This window comes from Ornithorhynchus anatinus, chromosome 6 (genome assembly GCF_004115215.2).
Source record: "Ornithorhynchus anatinus isolate Pmale09 chromosome 6, mOrnAna1.pri.v4, whole genome shotgun sequence".
In the NCBI taxonomy this organism is placed as follows: domain Eukaryota; kingdom Metazoa; phylum Chordata; class Mammalia; order Monotremata; family Ornithorhynchidae; genus Ornithorhynchus; species Ornithorhynchus anatinus.
Genome location: NC_041733.1, coordinates 12,363,688 through 12,382,278, shown reverse-complemented (window position 1 = coordinate 12,382,278; position 18,591 = coordinate 12,363,688). Strand labels below are relative to the sequence as shown.

The following is an 18,591-nucleotide window of genomic DNA, read 5'->3' as shown; positions in this document are numbered from 1 at the left end:
ACTGCCCTCACACCACGGCATGTAAAAAGGAGAAGCAGGCCCTGTGCTGGAATGCAGGCTGCTATCTTCGGAGAAGGGAGAGAGTGAAGTGAGGGCAGACCTCCGGCTCCTGAAAAGTCCCAGCGGTGACTTTTGTTTGGTGTCACTGAAGCTGCAACTTTCCACCTGAGTTCTCCTCAGGAGGGCCGTGGCCAGAGCCCACCCAGGAGTCCCCGGGACCCCCGAAGGTGCCCAGATAAGCCTGCAGACTTTGTCACCTGCCCTGGATATCAGAAATGTGGTAGAGGCCGAGTCCTCGACCAGCGGGAAGCGTACAAGGTTTGACGGTGCCAGGTTCTGCTCTTCTCTTCCCTCAGGTGTCACCACGGTCCTCACCATGACCACGCTGAGCATCAGCGCCAGAAACTCTTTACCTAAGGTGGCATACGCGACGGCCATGGACTGGTTCATAGCCGTCTGTTATGCCTTCGTGTTTTCTGCGCTGATTGAATTTGCCACGGTCAACTACTTCACCAAACGCAGCTGGGCCTGGGATGGCAAGAAGGTGCTGGAGGCCCAGGAGATGAAGGTGAGAGGTGGCGAGGAGGCCACGGGGCGTGGGAGGGGGGTGGGGCGGAGAGGCGTCCCACAAGAGAGCTGCATTGGGACCAGGAGTGGGCAGCATACGGCCCAGAAGCACTTCAAGTGGCTGGATGTTATTCACTGGGGTCATCAATGCAGGTCTTGACTGGAGCGGCTCTCAGCACCTATGAGGGAGGGCCTGATGGGTGGGAAGCAAAGACCCTGGGTTGGGCCACAAGGAAGGAGGAGAAGGAGGGTTGCCATTGTAGTGCTGATGGAGCAGCAGAGCAGTTAAGAGGTACTGGTGTTCAGTGTGAGTGGAGGCACTCATGCAGGAGGTAGGATGCCTGGGAGGACGTACCCTGTGCCAATTGATGCTCCTGCTGTCGATAAAATGGGGTGACTATGTTCCCCAGGAATCCCTAAACCTCTAGTGATCTCCTTGTACTCACTCAGTTTTGCTCTGGACCTTCTGCCCTGGCACAAGTCAGTGTGACTTTCACTCTCTGGCTGTGCCCAGGTATGTCTGCTACTAAGTCTACCTGATTCTGAATCAGTTACAGTGAAAGGGGATGGACTCCCCTCCCTCCAGCCCTTCACCATTCTCTACTGCTTTCTCTAGTGATTCCTGCATCCCTATAGACCTCCAAGAAGGACCGCATCTAAGCTACCCATGATGGAGAGCTCTCAGTTCCTGGGCCAGTGTTTAACCACTATGTTAAGGCATTTCCTTTTGTCTAACCTAAATCCCTCTTGCTGCACACATTTCTCCTTATCTTGTCCATGGAAAACAACAGTCAGCATCTAGCTCTTCTAGCTCTTCATCAATTTGAAGACCATCACTGAGGCCGCTGAACATTTTCTTCAGTGACAGGCATGTGAGCAGGCCTGGCTGGTGACACCAGCATTCGCTAGCCCCAGGAGTCCAGGTTCCTCCCCAAATACCGAGGGAAACATGTCCAGTTGAGAAGACTGCCACTAGCAAAGTGTGTGCCTTTTTCCTTTTCCTGCTATTTGCTTCTCTAGTAGCAACTCTGTGGCCTTTCTTTCTAAGGCACCTACCCCAGCTTGGGTGCCTGGGCATCCTCTTTCTGGTCTCCATTCTAACCTTGCCATATTCAGAGAAACTGCTTACCTTAGCCGATCAGTGCCTCGTTTCTATTATTTTATCAATTCTGAAATCAACTTTGTCCTTGTCACTCAGTCTGGAATTGAGTTGGATTTTTGGTGCTCTGCCATGTGTTCTGCTGATCAATAACAGGAAAGGGCCATGTACATGCAACTCATCTCAGGGTTTGGAGCTCCAGGGAGGAGAGGCCAAAATGTCTGCTCTAAACAAAGGCTTTTAAAGCAAATCCAAGGGAGGGGGGAAAGAGAATTCCAGGATATGGGGAGCCTTGCTCATCTTAGAGAAGCAGCGTGGCTCAGTGGAAAGAGCACGGGCTTGGGAGTCAGAGGTCATGGGTTTGAATCCCAGCTCTGCCACTTGTCGGCTGTGTGACTGTGGGCAAGTCACTTGGACTTCTCTGTGCCTCAGTTGCCTCATCTGTAAAATGGGGATTAAGACTGTGAGCCTCATGTGGGACAACCTGATTACCCTGTATATCCCAGCGCTTAGAATAGTGCTCTGCACATAGTAAGCACTTAATAAATACCAACATTAGTATTATTATTATCTTTGTACTTCCGCAGTGCCTTTTGGCTTGTTTTGCTTTTCCAAGTCTTCAGTACCCACCCACAACCTCCTCTTCTCTGTGAAGCCAAGGAGGCAAAGGAAGGTTAAGACTTTCCCAAGCACATTCAGTGAGTAGATGGCCAAGCTGAAATGAGAAGTCTAACAGCTCTCACTTATCCTAAGAACTGCTGGCCTCAAGAGAATTCTTCTGCTCTTATCTAGGATGAGCTTCTTGGCTGGGAGCAATCACCCAGTGGTCCAAGCCGTTTGGACCTGGGGGCAGCAAGGTGGCATCCGGGCTCATTCATCTTCCTATCTATCTGCCTGCACATCTGTCTGTCCTGCCTTTTGTGACCCAAAACCCAGAAATCCCCTGGCAGAGGGGCGGACATTAGAGGTGACTTCCAGCCCATCCAGAAGCCACTAATCTCTCTGGTCACCATCATTCCCCCCTCACATCTGACTGATCATCATTCTCCCCATCTTCCAGGCCCTTCTAAAGCCATATTTTTATGGCATTTGCTAAGTGCTTACTATCTGTCAAGGATTGTTCTAAGTGTGAGGTTGATACGAGTGTATCGGGTAGGACACAGTGCCTACTCCAGTTGGGGCTCACAGTCTCAGTAGGAATCGAATCCTTGTTTTACAACTGAGGAAACCTAGGCACAAAGAAGTTAAATGATGCCCAAGGTCACACAGTAGGCAAGTGGAGGAGGCAGAATTAGAACTCAGGTCCAACAGCTCCCAGGACCATGCTCTTTCCACTTAGCCAGACTCTTCAAAGAAGGCTTCCCTAACTAACCTCTCATCTCCCCATAGCATTCTCCCTCCTTTCTGCCTGCTCTATAGATCCCACATGTGAGCTCCCTCTACACTGTGAAGTTATTGTGGGCAGAAATGTGTCTGTTTTTTGTTAAATTGTACTCTCCCAAGCACTAAGTACAGAGCTTTATACAAAATGTTCAATAAATACGACTGAATGAATGAATGAATGAGTTGAAGGTAGCCTAACTTCTGAGCTGAAGAGTCTTCCAGGACCTGCAAGACACTTAGGAGAGATTTGTCTTGAGATCTTTTGCCATGTTTATCCTCCACTTTTACTCCCCTGGTGAGATTCTAGGCCCTGTCTAGGACATCAGGAAAGTTCACCCTTGGGTCCAGTTCAACCCAAAATTAGCTGTCCTCGAAAAAACTGATGGGAGGGTTGAGAAGAAAGCTGCAGCAATGGGTTCTGGGTAGCTGTCGCCAGTTTTCAGAGTTCTCAGTGATAAAGTGTCAAACCTGAGTTGGATTGCTAGGCAAAGAAGCCTCCTATCCAAAGCCTGGATTGGGGTTCTCTAATTGTTTATTTAAATGACAGTGAAGGCTTCTCCTTTTTTTAAAAAAAAAAAAGGTATTTTTTAAGTACTTACTATGTGCCATATTACTGTACTAAGCTCAGGGATAAATACAAAATATTTAAGTTGGACACAGTCCCTGTCTCACATAAGGCTCACAGTCTTAATCTCCACTTTACAGATGAGGTAACTGAGGCACAGAGAAGTTAAGTAACTTGCCAAAGGTGACAGGGCAGACACTTGGAGGAGTTAGGATTAGAAACCCAGGTCCTTCTGACATCCAGGTCTTCTTACTCCCTAGGCTCATGCTTTTTCCACTAGGCCGCACTACTCCTCCTGTCAGAAACCTTAGGGCCTAAAAGGCCTTGGGAGGAAGGGAAAGAGAAAGTTTTCTCCCCAAATAGAGGGCAAAGAGGTACCAGCATGGGGGTTGGTCTTCATTTCTGTATATAGCCTGGTGCATTGAGGGTGTGCAATTCATAGTGATCCACCAATAGTAACTACAGAACATTCAGACCAGGATTAACAATTTATGATTCACTCACCTCCTACTTTTGACCATGCACCCCATGTGGGGAAAGGACTATGTCCAACCTGATCAACTTGTATCTACCCCAGTACTTGGAGAAGTGCTTGGCTTGTAAGTGCTTAACAAGAACTATCATTATTATTATTATTATTATTGTTAGGCTTGCCTGAATTCTAAGCCACCTGTAGCCCCTTGGTTTGCAGGTACCTCTCTTCCCAGGACCACCAGGTCTGTTTGCCATCTCGCTGGGGCAGAGGAGAGAAAGCAGAGGAACGGTGGGTCACATGGTATTCCAAAGATGCCCCAGCCTCCCGGGAGGCAGAGGTGAGCAGCGCTCCAGGGTTGCTTGTTGTTGTTTTTTGAAGAAAAAACTTTGAACAGGCTTTTCGGAGGAAGCAGTAATCAGAGAAGACAGAGAAGGAGTTTAGACGTCCGTGAAAGATTAATGGATCGAGGAGGAAAAAGCAAACCGAACAGGCATTCTGCCACTGGCATCTGACAGGGAGTCCCAGGGGGTTCTGAGTTCTGGAAAGCTATCAACTCATTTCGCCTGCTCAACCTCCACTGACATGACTCCTAGAAAGTCCCCAGGAGAACTGGGTGCAGAATGCCCTGAGAGGTCTTCCCAGCCCCTGGGGAGGAAGGTTTTCACCATCTAGAGGGGCATCTTCCCATTCTTGAAAGATTCCTCTTTGGGATTGGGTTCACATCGTCTCCAATAAAAACAATAATAATTAATCCAAGATGTTTTACAGTCCTCTAATTCTTCCCAAGTAGGAGGCCCTTCTGGAGACCCGGGTTCTAATCCCGGCTACTCCATTGGTGTAATGTGTGGACCTTGGGCAAAGTCACTTAATTCTCTCTGTGCCTCAGTTTCTTCATTTCTAAACTGGGATTAAATACCTGATCTTCCTCCCCCTTGGTCTATAAATGACCTGTATGTGTGTATGTGAGGGTGTGTGCATGCAAACCCCATGTGCAACAGGAACTATTTCTGTCCTGACATCTTGAATCACTCCCAGTGCTAGGAGTAGTGAACAAATACCACAGTTATTATCACTATCATTATTATCATCTCATCTTTATCCATTCTCTATCCCCGTGTGGTAGGAAGAGGCACTTATCATTATCCCCATTTATATAGAGAAGCAGCGTGGCTCAGTGGAAAGAGCATGGGCTTGGGAGTCAGAGGTTATGGGTAAAAATCCCGGCTCTGCCACTTGTCAGCTGTGTGACTGTGGGCAAGTCACTTCACTTCTCTGTGCCTCAGTTACCTCATCTGGGGAATAAAACTGTGAGCCCCACGAGGGACAACATGATCACCCTGTATCTACCCCAGTGTTTAGAACAGTGTTCTGCACATAGTAAGCACTTAACAAATACCAACATTATTATTATTATTATAGATAATAAAACTGAGGAGGCCCATAGAGGTTAAGTGACTTGCTCAAAGTCTCCCAGCAAGCCAGAGACAGATCTGGGACTAGAATCCAGTCCAGTGCTTGTTTCATGAGGCAATTCTTCAATCCTCAGAACCTCCTGGTGGGCACATTGTTTAGGGTCACCGTCTCCACCTACCAACACCAATCCCAGCACCCAAGATCTGGACTGCTAAAAGCGGAGATTCCATTGGTTTTTGTTTTGTTTTGTTTTTTATGATATTTGGTAAGCACTTATTATGTGCCAGGCACTATACTCAGCGCTGGGGTAGATACAAGGTGATCAGGTTGGACACAGTTCCTGTCCCGCATAGGGTTAATCTCCATTATGCAGATGAGGTAACTGAGGTACAGAGAAGTTAAGTGACTTGCCCTAAGTCACACAGCAGACAAATGGCAGAGTCTGGATTAGAACTCAGGTCCTTCTTATTCCCACACCTGTGATTTATCTACTAGGCCACGCTGCCTCTCTTGGTTATCACATACTGCCTTCTGAGCCAATCTTCCCTTTCCTGTCCTCTTCTGCTAGGCTGACCAATGAGAGGGTTAAACAAGGTAGACAAGGACCAGAGCACAACATCCGAATGGAGAATGTACCTCGGGCATCCCTCTCTGTTTTAGGAGGTCGGCGCCTGAAAAATAGCCAGGGTCTGGGCCAATGGAGAGAAGGTTTCCAGTATGCAGAAGAAGGATGCAGTATCCAGTGGGATGTAATAATAATAGTGGTGTTTGTTTAAGCACTTACTCCGTGCTAAGTTCTGGAGTAGAGAGACTACAATAAGGTGAGACAAAACCCCTTTTCCACATGACGCTTACACTCTAAAGAGAGAGGGAGAGGGGGTATTTAAATTCCCATTTTACAGATGAGGAAACTGAAACACAAAGAAGTTCAGTGTCCTTTCCCCAGGAACCAACCTGCAGAAAAGTGGCAGAGCCAGAATTAGAATTTAAGATCTCCTGACAGTGGTATTTATTGAATGCTTGCTGTGTGCAGAGCACTGTACTAAGTGCTTGGGAGAGTACAGTACAGCAGAACCCACAGTCTTGCTTGGAAGAGCACGATATAGCAGAACTCACATTCTTCTTTCCACTGGGCCACATTGCTTCTCATTTCTCTTGTAATGAAAGAAACTGGAGGATTAAAGATACACCTTGGTCTCCTTTAATCATTCAATTGAAAGTGGTAAATGAACATCTACTATGTGCAGAGCAATGCTCTAAATACTTGGCAGAAGACACAAACCCTCCTCATGTTGTTCACAGTCTAGAGGGGATCTTGTATTCTTCCGCATTTGCTGTGTTTTCCCAGTTACCATTCCACAACTGGAAACACCACACCACACACGCGAAACTTGTCTCCACCCCCACTTGTCCCATCTCTCCGTGAAACAGAGAGCCCAGAGATTGATTTTTATTCAGTTCCCCCAGTGGTTTTTACATTGAAACTGAAGAGTGATCAAATGGAGGAGAAAGAAAGTGTGTAATTGCACTCTTTTACAATCGCTTAACAGCACATTTGCAAAATTCCTTTGGGTTGGAGAGCCTATCCATCAGCACATTAGATTATCATTCCTGTCTGCAGCCCCACAGAGATAAGCAAACTCCACGACCCTCCGAGGAGCTGCGCTAATTCCAGCTGACAATCCCCGTTACAGCTCATGTAGGCTGTTACACCTGTTTTAATGATACATTATTATAGTTCATATTCTTTCTTGTGACTTTTAAAACATTCATTCCAGACTCCCAGAACTCACTTTCTCTTCCATTGCCTTTGCATTCCTCACTTGGAGTAAGTCCGGAACTTGATGATCCGGGCATTTTTGAGTTATTGGCTTTTCCCATAAGGCTTGATGTTCGAATGGTGGATATTTGGCTAAACTCTTTTTTTTCACTTCTGTAAGGTTCACCTTTCTCCCTCTAGTTCTCCTAACTCAAAAGCCATCCAAGTGATTTAACTTAACCGTTGCATTCAAACCTAAAGTTTTCCACGGGACCAGTGGTGAAAGTGGAAATGACTTCTTACAGGAACCCTAATTTACCTACTTACTCCCTGGCACGTTACTCAAGGATGTGCAGACTGGTGAGATTTGGGCCAGTAACCCCTCTCCCATCCGTTTCCTAATCCGGTTCACTGACATCAACTACCATGCCCTATGTTCCTAGTTCTGCTCTGTACTCAAAGAAGAGACCCCTGGCAGTGAAGTTCACCTATCAGTCCCAGCTACACTGTGCACACATAAAAGGGTCCCTCATGTTCTTAATGCGTGCAGCACCTGATGCTGTTTTCTCTTTTGCTTCCTCATTTCTCATTCCCTCAGAGCTCTTCTTACTTAAAGAGAACCACTTCTTCCTTGTTAAGAGTACCTCAGGCTGGTCTATCCTCAGCATTCGACTCCTGGATTTCCGCTGCGGATTTGCATTGTCCGTGGCTTCCTCTAAAAACATTCCCTCTGCCATCCCTCACTTTCACTTTCCCAATTCCAACAGTCCGTGCAACAGCTATTTGGTCTCCCGCTGTCTCTCAGTCTCCTCACTTGTCTCCCCCAGTGTAGCTGTGGTAAGGTTAGCGTGTGCTCACATTCATCACTAATAGCCATCATCGTTCAAAAAAGTAACTTAGTGAACAATGTTTTCGGTTGGGATAGAATGGCCTGCTATGTTGATGGCAAGGGATAATGGAGAATTTAAGGTGCGAGGGAGGGATTTCAGCCTTAAGCCAAGTATCCCTCACTGCTATCCAGTCTACAGCAATGTGTTTTTCAACCGAGGTTGACTATGATACATCTATAAATGTGACATTTCTCTGTGGTTCTGTCAGAGGGAATGAACGGTGACTTGTACGGTGATTCAAGAGTCTCTGCTTCTCTCGTAAAAGCTAGGTAATAAAATCCAAAGATATTTTATTTCTAACTCTTGCAAGTAGAAATTTCTCCAAATTCATATCAATTTAATGTCTCCTTACGGTGTGATAGATAGAGCTGAAATCAGGTATTCCATTCCCATATCACAGGGACTTTGCCCATGTGATCTCTCCTTTATTGTGGAGCTGATTTTGCAGTTGGAAAATGGTTTTGGGCTCTTGGACTCCTTTCCTTTTCTCCCCCTTTGCCTTCCTTTATACATTTTGATTTTTCATTAACATTTGCAGCAGGTGAGCAGGAGTAAAGTGCAGTGATCATGATTCTCCCCCTGCATAGGGGAGAAATGGGCAGCTTTTCAACTTGTAAAAAACTCCAATGGGATTGTGACCCATGGTGGGATGGACCATGACGTCTGCTGTATGACCCTGGGCAAGTCACTTAACTTCTCTGTGCCTCAGTTTCCTCATCTGTAAAATGGGGATTAAGACTGTGAGCCCCACATGGGACAGGAACTGTGTCCAACCTGATTATCTTGAATCTACTCAGTTCTTAGTACAGTGCCCGGCAAATAGTAAGTGCTTAAAAAATACCACATTTATATAGCCAGGAGACATGGTGTCCTCCTTGTCCAGGACCCTCAAGGAATGGTCCAGGGGGCTGCTTGAGAGCAGGGTTGGAGTAGGATGTTCTCCACAAAATTATTATCATCATGGCCACTTCCCTCTGTGCAACATTTTCTAAAGGAGCCTCCAAGAAAGGTGTTGGAGAGAAGCAGAACAGGGGCACAGGAAGCAGGGGAAGCCTAAGGAGTAATTCTCCACTTAGAGACACAAGTCTGCTTCCAAGGGAGATTTGGGCAAGTTGTTTGGAAGAGAATGGAAACGGTGCCAGCCCCAGAGGAAAGAGGACAGTTGTGAGAGGCAGAGACCTGGGTTCTAATCCCAGCTCTGCCTCTTGCCTGCTGTGTGACCTTGGTCAAGTCACAACTTCTCTGTGCCTCAATTCCTTCATCTGCAAAGTGGGGATTTAATACTGTTCTTCTTCCTATTTAGACTATGAGTTCCACGTGGGACCTGATTATCTTGTATCTATCCCAGCGCTTAGTACAGTCAGTCAATCAATCAATGGTATTTATTGAGCACTTACTGTGTGCATAGCACTGTAATAAGCACTTGATACATAGTCATGCACTTAATAAATATCACAATTAAGGGGAGGAATGTGGAGGATTGGATGTTTTCTCTCCACTGGTGCCAAGGGGAGTCATGGATGCTGTCAGAACTCTGGTCTAGAGAGTGAGATATTTTGCTTTTGTTATTTAAGGGCAGCTTGGGTCAAGCAAGAGAAGGAGGAGGAGCTTACCGCCATTAGGTAGAATGAGATTTGGAATCATTGGTGGATTTCAGTTTCCTGAGCTTTCTTTCCCTGCCTCTGTCATCACTGGAAGAAGAATTCCCTGAGGTTTTCCTTGGGCCTCCCTTGTTTGTGTCTACTTGTGCAGAAATATAATTTTTAAAGAGGGAAGAAGGATGGTCTGTATCTTTTGTTTAGTAGACTTGCTTCTCTTGTCAAATCTCACCTGAGTCATCCAAAATATAAAACACAACATAGGAAAACTGTGAAGGACACGATTATAATCATATCCCTGGAGCCCAAAGACTTATAATTTTACCATGGTGTTTCTAACACACCTAGAAACATGAAGTTCAACCATCTTTACCATCATATTTAAAGAGGCTCCTCTAATTATCATGAAATTTGCTGCTGTAGCTCATTTATGAGTAGGGTCTAGGCATTCCCACATGGTCCACCTGGGTTAAGGTCTTCAAAATTGTGGCTGTATCATGGAAGTTGGTATCGTGAGGTACGTTTTCTCTTAGATTTACATGCAATTAGTTAAGGTCCGCTCTGGAACCAGTTCCGACACGATGGCAGAGCCTTGCACGTAAGTAAAATTAACCCTCTGGATTCTTCCTCACCTCTCTATTCCTTCCCCATTTCCTCTCTCCTGTTCATAGTTTCTTTCCCACCCCCACCCCGAGCCCAAACTTTGCCTGCACCTTCCGTGTCTGTCCAGTCCTTACCACTGTCAGCCTTTGCACTCCTGCACCTTCTGTGTCTGTCCAGTCCTTGCCACTGTCAACCTTTGCACTCCAGTATCATTTGTCCTTGAGTGGCCTTAAATCATAGCAGCATCTATTGTTGCAGGCAGCCCCATCACCACCAGAGTTGGGGAGATGCCTCTCCTCTTCCCTCCCACTTCTCAGCTTGAGGTCCCTCCTCCGTGCCCCAAACCCAGCTATCAGTAACAAGCTGAGAACAGGAAAAGAGGAGATGTGCAACAGGAAGTGGCAATCCAAGTTAGGGTGTGGAGACTAGAATAGAAAAACAGCTGTAAACTGTAAATCCAGTTGTAAATTAGATTGTCAGGTCTTTGTGGTCAGGGAATATGTTTGCTTATTGTTATATTGTACTGTCCCAAGCACTTAGTACAGTGCCCTGCATACAGGAAGCACTCAATAAATACGACTGAATGAATGAATGAGCTGGGAACAGAGGAGAGCAGGAAAGGAGAAGGACGAGGGAAGGAGGGAGCAGGAAAATGGGGGGAGGGGTTTAAAGATGCTGAGGTGAGTCACCAAATGACACTGGATGTATTTCCAAATTGCAACATATGTGGGGCAGATGTAACCTGGAGTACCCTCTGCTGGTCATGAAGCTGGTTGGTCATCCTTGGGCAGACAAAGGCAAGTTTTCAGACCTCTTGACTGGAGGCATCAGCATCGACCCAATTATCATCCTCACCTCATCATCCCTCAATAGTACTTTTGGTGCAGAACAATTGGGCCAATCATTCATTCAGTTAGTGGTATTTATTGAGTGTTTACTGCATATTTTACAGAGTAGGTAGAAATAATAGTAATAACAATAACAACAATATTTGTTAAACTCTTACTCTGTGCTAAGCACTGAACTAAGCACTGGGGTGGGAACAAGATAATCAAGTCCCACATGGGACTCACAGTCTAAGTAGGAGAGAGAACAGACATCGAATCCCCATTTTGTGGATGAGGGAACCCGAGGCACAAGGGAAGTGAAGTGACTCGTACTTGAGGTCACACGGCAGACAAGAGGTGGAGCGAGGATTAACACCCAGGTCCTCTGACTTCCAGGCCTATGCTCTATCCACTAGGCCCAAGCTGCTTCATACATTGAACCTGATCTGCAAGTCAAGGAAGCTTCAAGGAGCTACAATCCAGTCGGAAGATAGACAAAATAAGTTACAGTTAGGGGGGTGTAGCCAAATATAAGATATGGACATAAGTGCTGTTGGTGGGGATTGAGGGGTTGGATATTCACTCCTTCGTCAGACCAACAGCATATATGCATGTATACACATAATTCATTATGTATATATGTCTGTCTCCCCTTCTAGACTGTAAGCTCTTTGTGTAGAGGGACCATGCCTACCAACTCTATTATAGCATACTCCTCCCAAGCGCTTAGTACAGTGCTCTGCACATAGTAAGAGCTCAGTAAATACCATTGGTGATTGATCGGATGTGACCCAGAAGAGCCTTCACCTCTGCCCCGTCCCAGCCTTGCAGGATACAGTCATTTCTTGTCTTGTGACTGACATGCGTGTCTCAAAGCCCCCCAAAGATGGCTCACAATGTGCAATTCAGCATCCCTGTGGTGTGACCCAGATGTCACCCTTTAGAAGGCTGGGGCATGGGAGAGGCACTTTTATCTTCAATGATAAATGTAAATTAATTTGGCATTCCACTGCCTGGCACCACTGATCCCAATCCTTGGAGTTTGAGACATCCACTGGCTAGGCAGGGGGTCAAAAGATAAGGGTGTGAGGACCCAATATTCCATCTGATCTATTCCATCTCCTCACCCTGCCATGGCCCAGACCTCTCCATCCTCAACTTCTTCTCTCTCCCTTCCTCCTTCCCTTACCGCTTTCCCAACCCTATCTGCTTGCCTTCAACCTTGAAGTAACTACTGTTTTTTCTCCCCCCCCGACCCCATTCCCTGATGCCCCTAGAAAAAGGAGCCAGTGGCTCTGGCGAAGAAAACCAACAACAGTTATAACATCGTGGGCACAACCTATGCCCTCAATATCGCCAAAGACCCCGGGCTCTCCACCATCTCCAAGAGCGCCACCCCCACCGTCGCGGCCACTGCCACGCCCGCTTCCCCCCAAAATACCCCCCACGTTGAGGAGAAGCCCCCTGAAAACAAGAAGACCTACAACAGCGTCAGCAAGGTGGATAAAATCTCCCGCATCATCTTCCCTGTTCTCTTCGCTATATTCAACTGGTCTACTGGGCCAACATACGTAAACCGGGAGTCAGCAATCAAGGGCATGATCCGCAAGCAATAGAGGACCCCCTCAGCAGCGACGCAAACAAGCCTTCCACCTCCCAGTAGCATCCGGGGCAGGCAGGAATTCTCCAGGTTTCGCCTTCATTTCTTTCCCAACCAAGGACGTTATGTGTTTTATTTCTGAGAGCTCTCGACTAGGCTAGACACTGATTTTATTTTGGGGACGTCCATCTCAAAAAACAAACAAAATCACCACAGTGGGAAGATGTGCCTCTGACGTGGCGAGTCACCCATCCAGCCCCACCTCCACAGCCCCTGAACATCTTTCCATCGGACCCTCTGAGTGAGAGCCACTAGCATGCATGGATCCTGCGGAGGGCCTGCGTGTGTGTTTATGTGTGTCTGCGTGTGTGAGTGTGTGCGTGTACCTCCCTTCCATCCCAGGATGGACAACCTGACCACTCTTGGGGCCCCAAGGCGAGGAAGGAGCCCCCAGGGTTGGGGGGACAACCAGCTGCATTCCCATTGGGTGAGGCAGTTGGTGACCCATGGCTGCCCTCATCCTCACCCTGTTTCTCTCCTCTTCTGACCACCCCTCCATGCAGCAGGTGTCACAGGTTAGCAGAGAGCTTTTGATTCCCGGAAGCAGAGGGCTAGCGCTTTCTCTAAATGGCCACTGTCCAAATGGCTAAGCAGCCTGGCTGTGTTCAGTGGCTTGGACAGTTCATCATCACATGGGGGACTGTACACACCCGACTATGCTACAGTACTGGTTGATGTCAGACCTGGCACGGAGGGCCGGCCGTGCCTCCCTGGCCTCAATCCACCTCCCTTCTGCTTCACCGAGCCCTCAGGAAGAACACAGCCTTCTCTTGGATGACCTCCAGTCGCTGCTGCATCGGTCGCCTGCACAACCCTGCACGTCCAGGAGCTGAAGAAGGGCCGCCCAGGAGGGCTCCCTGCTTTAGTCTGTCTCATTGCCCCCGCCGCCCCGCGCGTGAACTCTCCAGAGGAAGAGGATCAAGCACTTTTTATACATAAAAAAGAAATCAGGAAAAAGAGAAAAGACAAAATACTGTGGATGAAAGAAAGATCAAAGTCAAATGCCCTGCCAAGATGAGAAAGCAGAGGAAGGCAGAAGACCCTGGAGGAGGTGGGAGGGAGTGGTTGAGCAGTGGAGTGACCACGGCAGGAACACTGAGCTCAGTTTGCCCCACTTTCTAACCACCTTTCTTCCAATGTCCCACTGACACCAGGATGACCTGGAATGCAACAGACCTCGTGTGGATGACCCTGGAAAGGAGGGCAACAGGGACGCTGGGGCCTTAACTCCCATCTCTACACATATGCTACTCTGGGACTCTGACTGTACTCTACCGTACACGACTTCCCCATATGGTTACATTTGGGAGGGCCCCAAAATTTCTGTGCCCCACCTAACCCCTACATCCCCACCTCCCACATCCCACCAAGGACCCAAAACGACTCTCCTCGGCTTCTAGTGTTCCTCCAGAGGCATTCCTGCAGGAGGGCCCAGCCCCCTGGAGGGAATGGTTTTGAGCACATCCGTCCAGGACATTCCATGACTCTCTTCTCTCTGGATCTTCAGGCCAGAAGAGGTCCCTTCAGTCTGAGAGGGAAAAGGGGCCAGGAGGAGAGGGAGGAAGAGGATTGATTGAAAGAAGGGGATGGAACCCAGAGCATCTGGTAGGAATCACTTCTCAGCCAGCAATTGTCTCCATCTCCCTCAGTTACAGCTCAGGCACAGGAAGATCACTTCAACCTTCTTTATGCTCCAGGAGTCTCTCTCTGCCTCCCCTCTTGCCAGATCACATATTCTTTGTGGAATTTCACACCAGTCTGGATCTCCACCCCCCTGCTCCTTCTCCTCCTCTTCCTCCTCTGCCTCCCCAGGCCCACCACATCTGTCTAGCAACTTTACTTTCTCCCCTGAACATCTCAAGGTCCTTTTCCAAGTGAGCAAATGGGCTGCCCTGCCTGACTGGCTGGGATATGACCTTTACTTTCGCCGACACAATTTATCATCCAGGGTCGAAGCCTACATTTTGTTCAATTCCATTATTGTGCATTCCATGAATACTGATGCGGCCACTTGCTGGAGAAGCATCAGGCAGAGGGCAAGCTCCACCTGGATGGTGAGGGAACTTGGGGCTCAGAGCAGGAAATAATCAGAGACAAGTGTGTGTGAAGAGACTGAGGAACAGAAGTAGGAAAGGAAGAGGAGCAGCTGCTCCCCTCCTCTCCCCGCGTCCCCTCCACACCTTCTCTCCGTCTCATGATGAGAAAAGAGGAGAGAAAGCACCCCCGTACACACACTACACTCATCACATATCTGTTGCCTCCCATGATCAGCCAGAGCAGAGCCAGTCTTCGGCTCAGGGGTCCCAGAAGCTTTTGCTCTTATATCTGTGTCAGTACCTTGCTTCTAAAAGGGCTCAACGATGTGGGGCTAGGAAGCAGTGGTGTTCAGAGGAAGAGCCCCCCCATCATCGCCCAATCCACAAAGAGGGAGTGTAGAAAAACTGAGCGTTGAAATAAAAGAGAAGCGGAAAGAAACTGAGGCTGAGAAAATGGACCAGAGAAAAGGAAATGCAAGGAGAAAAATCCAGTTGCATCTGGATGCTTCGGTGTTGGTAAGCTAGTGGGCCCAGCTAGGCTACCTTATGAACAATAACAACAGCAGTGACGATACTAATCCTTTGGGCCGATCAAGCATTCTCTTCTGAAGAGCTCAGAGCACATTCACATTGTTATCTACTTTGTCTTCAGAACCATTTGAGGGTGGTAGGAAAAGGCAGAGAACTACCACACCACATTGGACAGCTGGAGGAAACTGAGGTTCAGAGAGAGTGAGTATTTTGCCTGTGGTCAGTTTCTCTTGGTCCTGGTCATCATGTCCATAAATACCTTTTTTAGATTTCCTTAACCAGAAGGAAAGAGTGTGGGACATTCCAAGCTTCACTCTGTGCTGCTGAGGTGGAGCATGGTGTTCTCATGCAGAATCATGGGTCTTGATGTGAAAGGCCAGTGAATCACTGGAAAGGGCGGGCAGCACTCTAGGTAGAAAGGGAGGTGGGGGCCATAGGAATCCTTCTCTTTCCCCAGCCTTAGCTAACTTTTTGCAGTCAGCCCTTCCTTCAGGTCTCATCAGACTAATTTCACTTTGGATTTCCTCCCAGTGTGCCACTTCCCTTACCACCTACCCCCACCCAACCCCCAGCTTCTCAGGATTCATGGGCAAAACTTCTCTGTCTTGGGAAACGCTGTACACTCACTGAGCTTGGGAGCGGATTTCCTCTCTGCGGAATTTCATGTTATTCATTCTGGGCCTCCAGGCTGCATTCTGCACCTGGGGAGACTAGAGGCCAACATGCAAACGGACACCAGCATCAGGACTCTGGACCTCACATTCAGCAGCACATGCACTCCTGAGCAGTAAATAACCAATAGTATTTGTTGAGCACGTACTGTGTGGAGAGCAAGGTAGTAAGCTTTGGGAGAGTACACTAAATAGGGATAATCCCTGTACTTAAAGAGCTAGACAAATCGAGTTACCTTAATGGTGTCGCGGAGTTTCCCGACTGGGTCTGTCATGCTTGCAGTAGAAAGCTTAGTCCTAATGGGAATGTTTTCTGATGTATCCCGCTGTTGAGGATCTGGCCTGTGGTGTGAATTTGTCACACACGGTTCTCTCAGGAACACACTACATCTAACTGTCTTTCTAGCGAATCCCGGGGGTAATTCCCATGAAGAGCTCAGAAAGCAATTTCTCCAGCTGGGTTGCTGGGTCCGTTGTTGCCTATTCCCAGGAATCGTGTTGGTGGGAAACTGCTTGAGATTAGATTCCCCCCTCCCTCCACCCAGGAACTTGAATCCAACTTAAAGCACGTTCATTCCTCACTGGACCAAGGGAACAGCTTGTGTGTGATCCGTGCCAGGCAATTACAAGTCCACATCCAGTCCAATCTCTATCAGAAAAGGCACTGCAGTTGGCTCTGAATCCTGCCATTCAACTGGAGGCTGTGCCACTGAAGCCGTAGCTCTCAACTGGGCCTTGATGATGAGGAGAGACTTAGATTCACCTAGAGAATGTCCAGTGGTAGTGGCTTTGGTGGAAAATTCTGTTTATTACTCAAGGATGATCTAATCCAGCCTTCCTTTGCCTCTGACTTTAGAACAAGAGTGTGTATTCCTGGACTTCTGATGGAAGCAGAGCCATAGAGCCAACTCATCCCCTGGGGAGGTGTTAGACAGACCTCCTCCCTTTCTTAATGAAACAACCTCTAATTTTTCAGGGGATCTGAGTGGCCCAGCAGCTGAGACTGTGACTGTCACTAGGAGGTGCCCTTCCCAGAGCTCAGCGAGAGAAAAGTGGAGAGCTCAACTCAAAATGGCAAAACTGCTCAGGGAACAGGGAAGAGGAGTGGGGAAGAAAGAGGTGAAGGCATGGATGGAGGCAGGCTCAGGTCTGTTCAATGGAGAAAGGTCTACTTTTGAGGCTAAAGGAATCAACGTGACTTGTCTAAAAATGCTTAGGAATGAGGGGAGCTGGGAAGCAAGGTCCTTTGTGTTTCAATGCCGCCCAAGGAAGCGTTACTTCAAAGGGACAAAGAGAGCAGAAAAAGAAAATGTATTTGAATGGAATTGACCTATTTCAGGGGTAACAGTTTGCAGACATACAGTGGTCAGAGATTTACTTTTTTTTAGAGATTCGGGTTTTCTGTGTTACTGCGGAGTATTGCAGGACCTGATTCTTTCTGGGAGAGATTTTAAGCATAAACCAATTTAGCACTTAACAATGTTTAGTTTTTTTGCTTACGGTAGAACCAAAGCAATAATATTGGGCACCCATAGGATGGAGGTAGCGTGACACCCTCACCTTGGTCCTGCACTCATTGGATGGAGTCTACAGATTCCCACAGCTAAATATTTCCTCTCCCATCCCTTCCCTGTTTTCATTTTCTCCTCTCTGGAAAAAAATCCGCAGTTGCCATTAGAGAAGGGGAAAAGGAGAAGGAGGGTTACTACATTTCTCAGAATCCTTCAGGACAGATTCGGGAGAGACACATGAATGAACAAGGATAACCTTTGTTAACGCTTGTGAGTGGGGGAAAATGGCAGAAGAAGGACTTGAGTTTCTGGTCCCTGTGATTTCTCCCAGTTCTCCATCTCAGTCCTGGAACCACTTGAGAATCCTGGGATCAGCAGTAGCATCCACAGCTTTCTCACCTAAGAATATCCAGAGGGCTATAGGACCCTGCAGACATCATCTAGGTGACTCCAGGGACTGTTTCTGCTTGGATGGATAGGTTAATGGAGATTCCCTCACCTCCTTAAAGCACTTTAAAAAATTATCTTGATTCCATGTCTCTTTCTCCCATAAGGGTAGAATGTCCATTGAGACTCCAGAGAGCACTGCAGCCCTGGGTAATAATAATAATGATATTTATTAAAGCCCTTCCTATATGCCAAATCACTAATGGTAAGTGCTGGAATAGATAAGATAATCAGCATGACCACAGTCCCTGTTTCCCCATGGGACTTGCAGTCTAAGATCCTTTTTTCCGAATAATCTGCACCTTTCAGCCTGTCTGAGATTGGTGTTGGGTTTATTCAAGCACCCAGGCCCACTGGTCCATTCCCTAACTGCCATATCCCCCTTTCCTTCATTGGCTTGTTTTGATTGCTAGAAAGTCAGAGTGAACCCACCTGAGGGCAACCTCAACGAGGGAAAAACACCGAGCTGGCCCTCTGCTAAAGGGAAAACAGTCTTCTCCTTTTGTAGAAGTACTAGTAATTAGTATTTATGAAAGTGCTTACTGTGTGCAGAACA

The 18,591-nt window shown here is 47.5% G+C and overlaps 1 protein-coding gene across 2 annotated transcripts in view; it reads left to right on the top strand.

The window, feature by feature from the left end:
- Positions 1 to 13,917, top strand: part of GABRA3 (gamma-aminobutyric acid type A receptor subunit alpha3) — a 150,594-nt gene extending 136,677 nt beyond the window's left edge. For both annotated transcript variants that reach the window (XM_001514179.4, XM_039912433.1), the window contains 2 exons: positions 357 to 568; positions 12,457 to 13,917. In XM_001514179.4, coding sequence (XP_001514229.2) covers positions 357 to 568; positions 12,457 to 12,795 — 551 coding nt within the window. In that variant the 3' untranslated portion in view covers positions 12,796 to 13,917. The remainder of the gene's footprint in view (positions 1 to 356; positions 569 to 12,456) is intronic.
- The last annotated feature ends 4,674 nt before the right edge of the window (positions 13,918 to 18,591 follow it).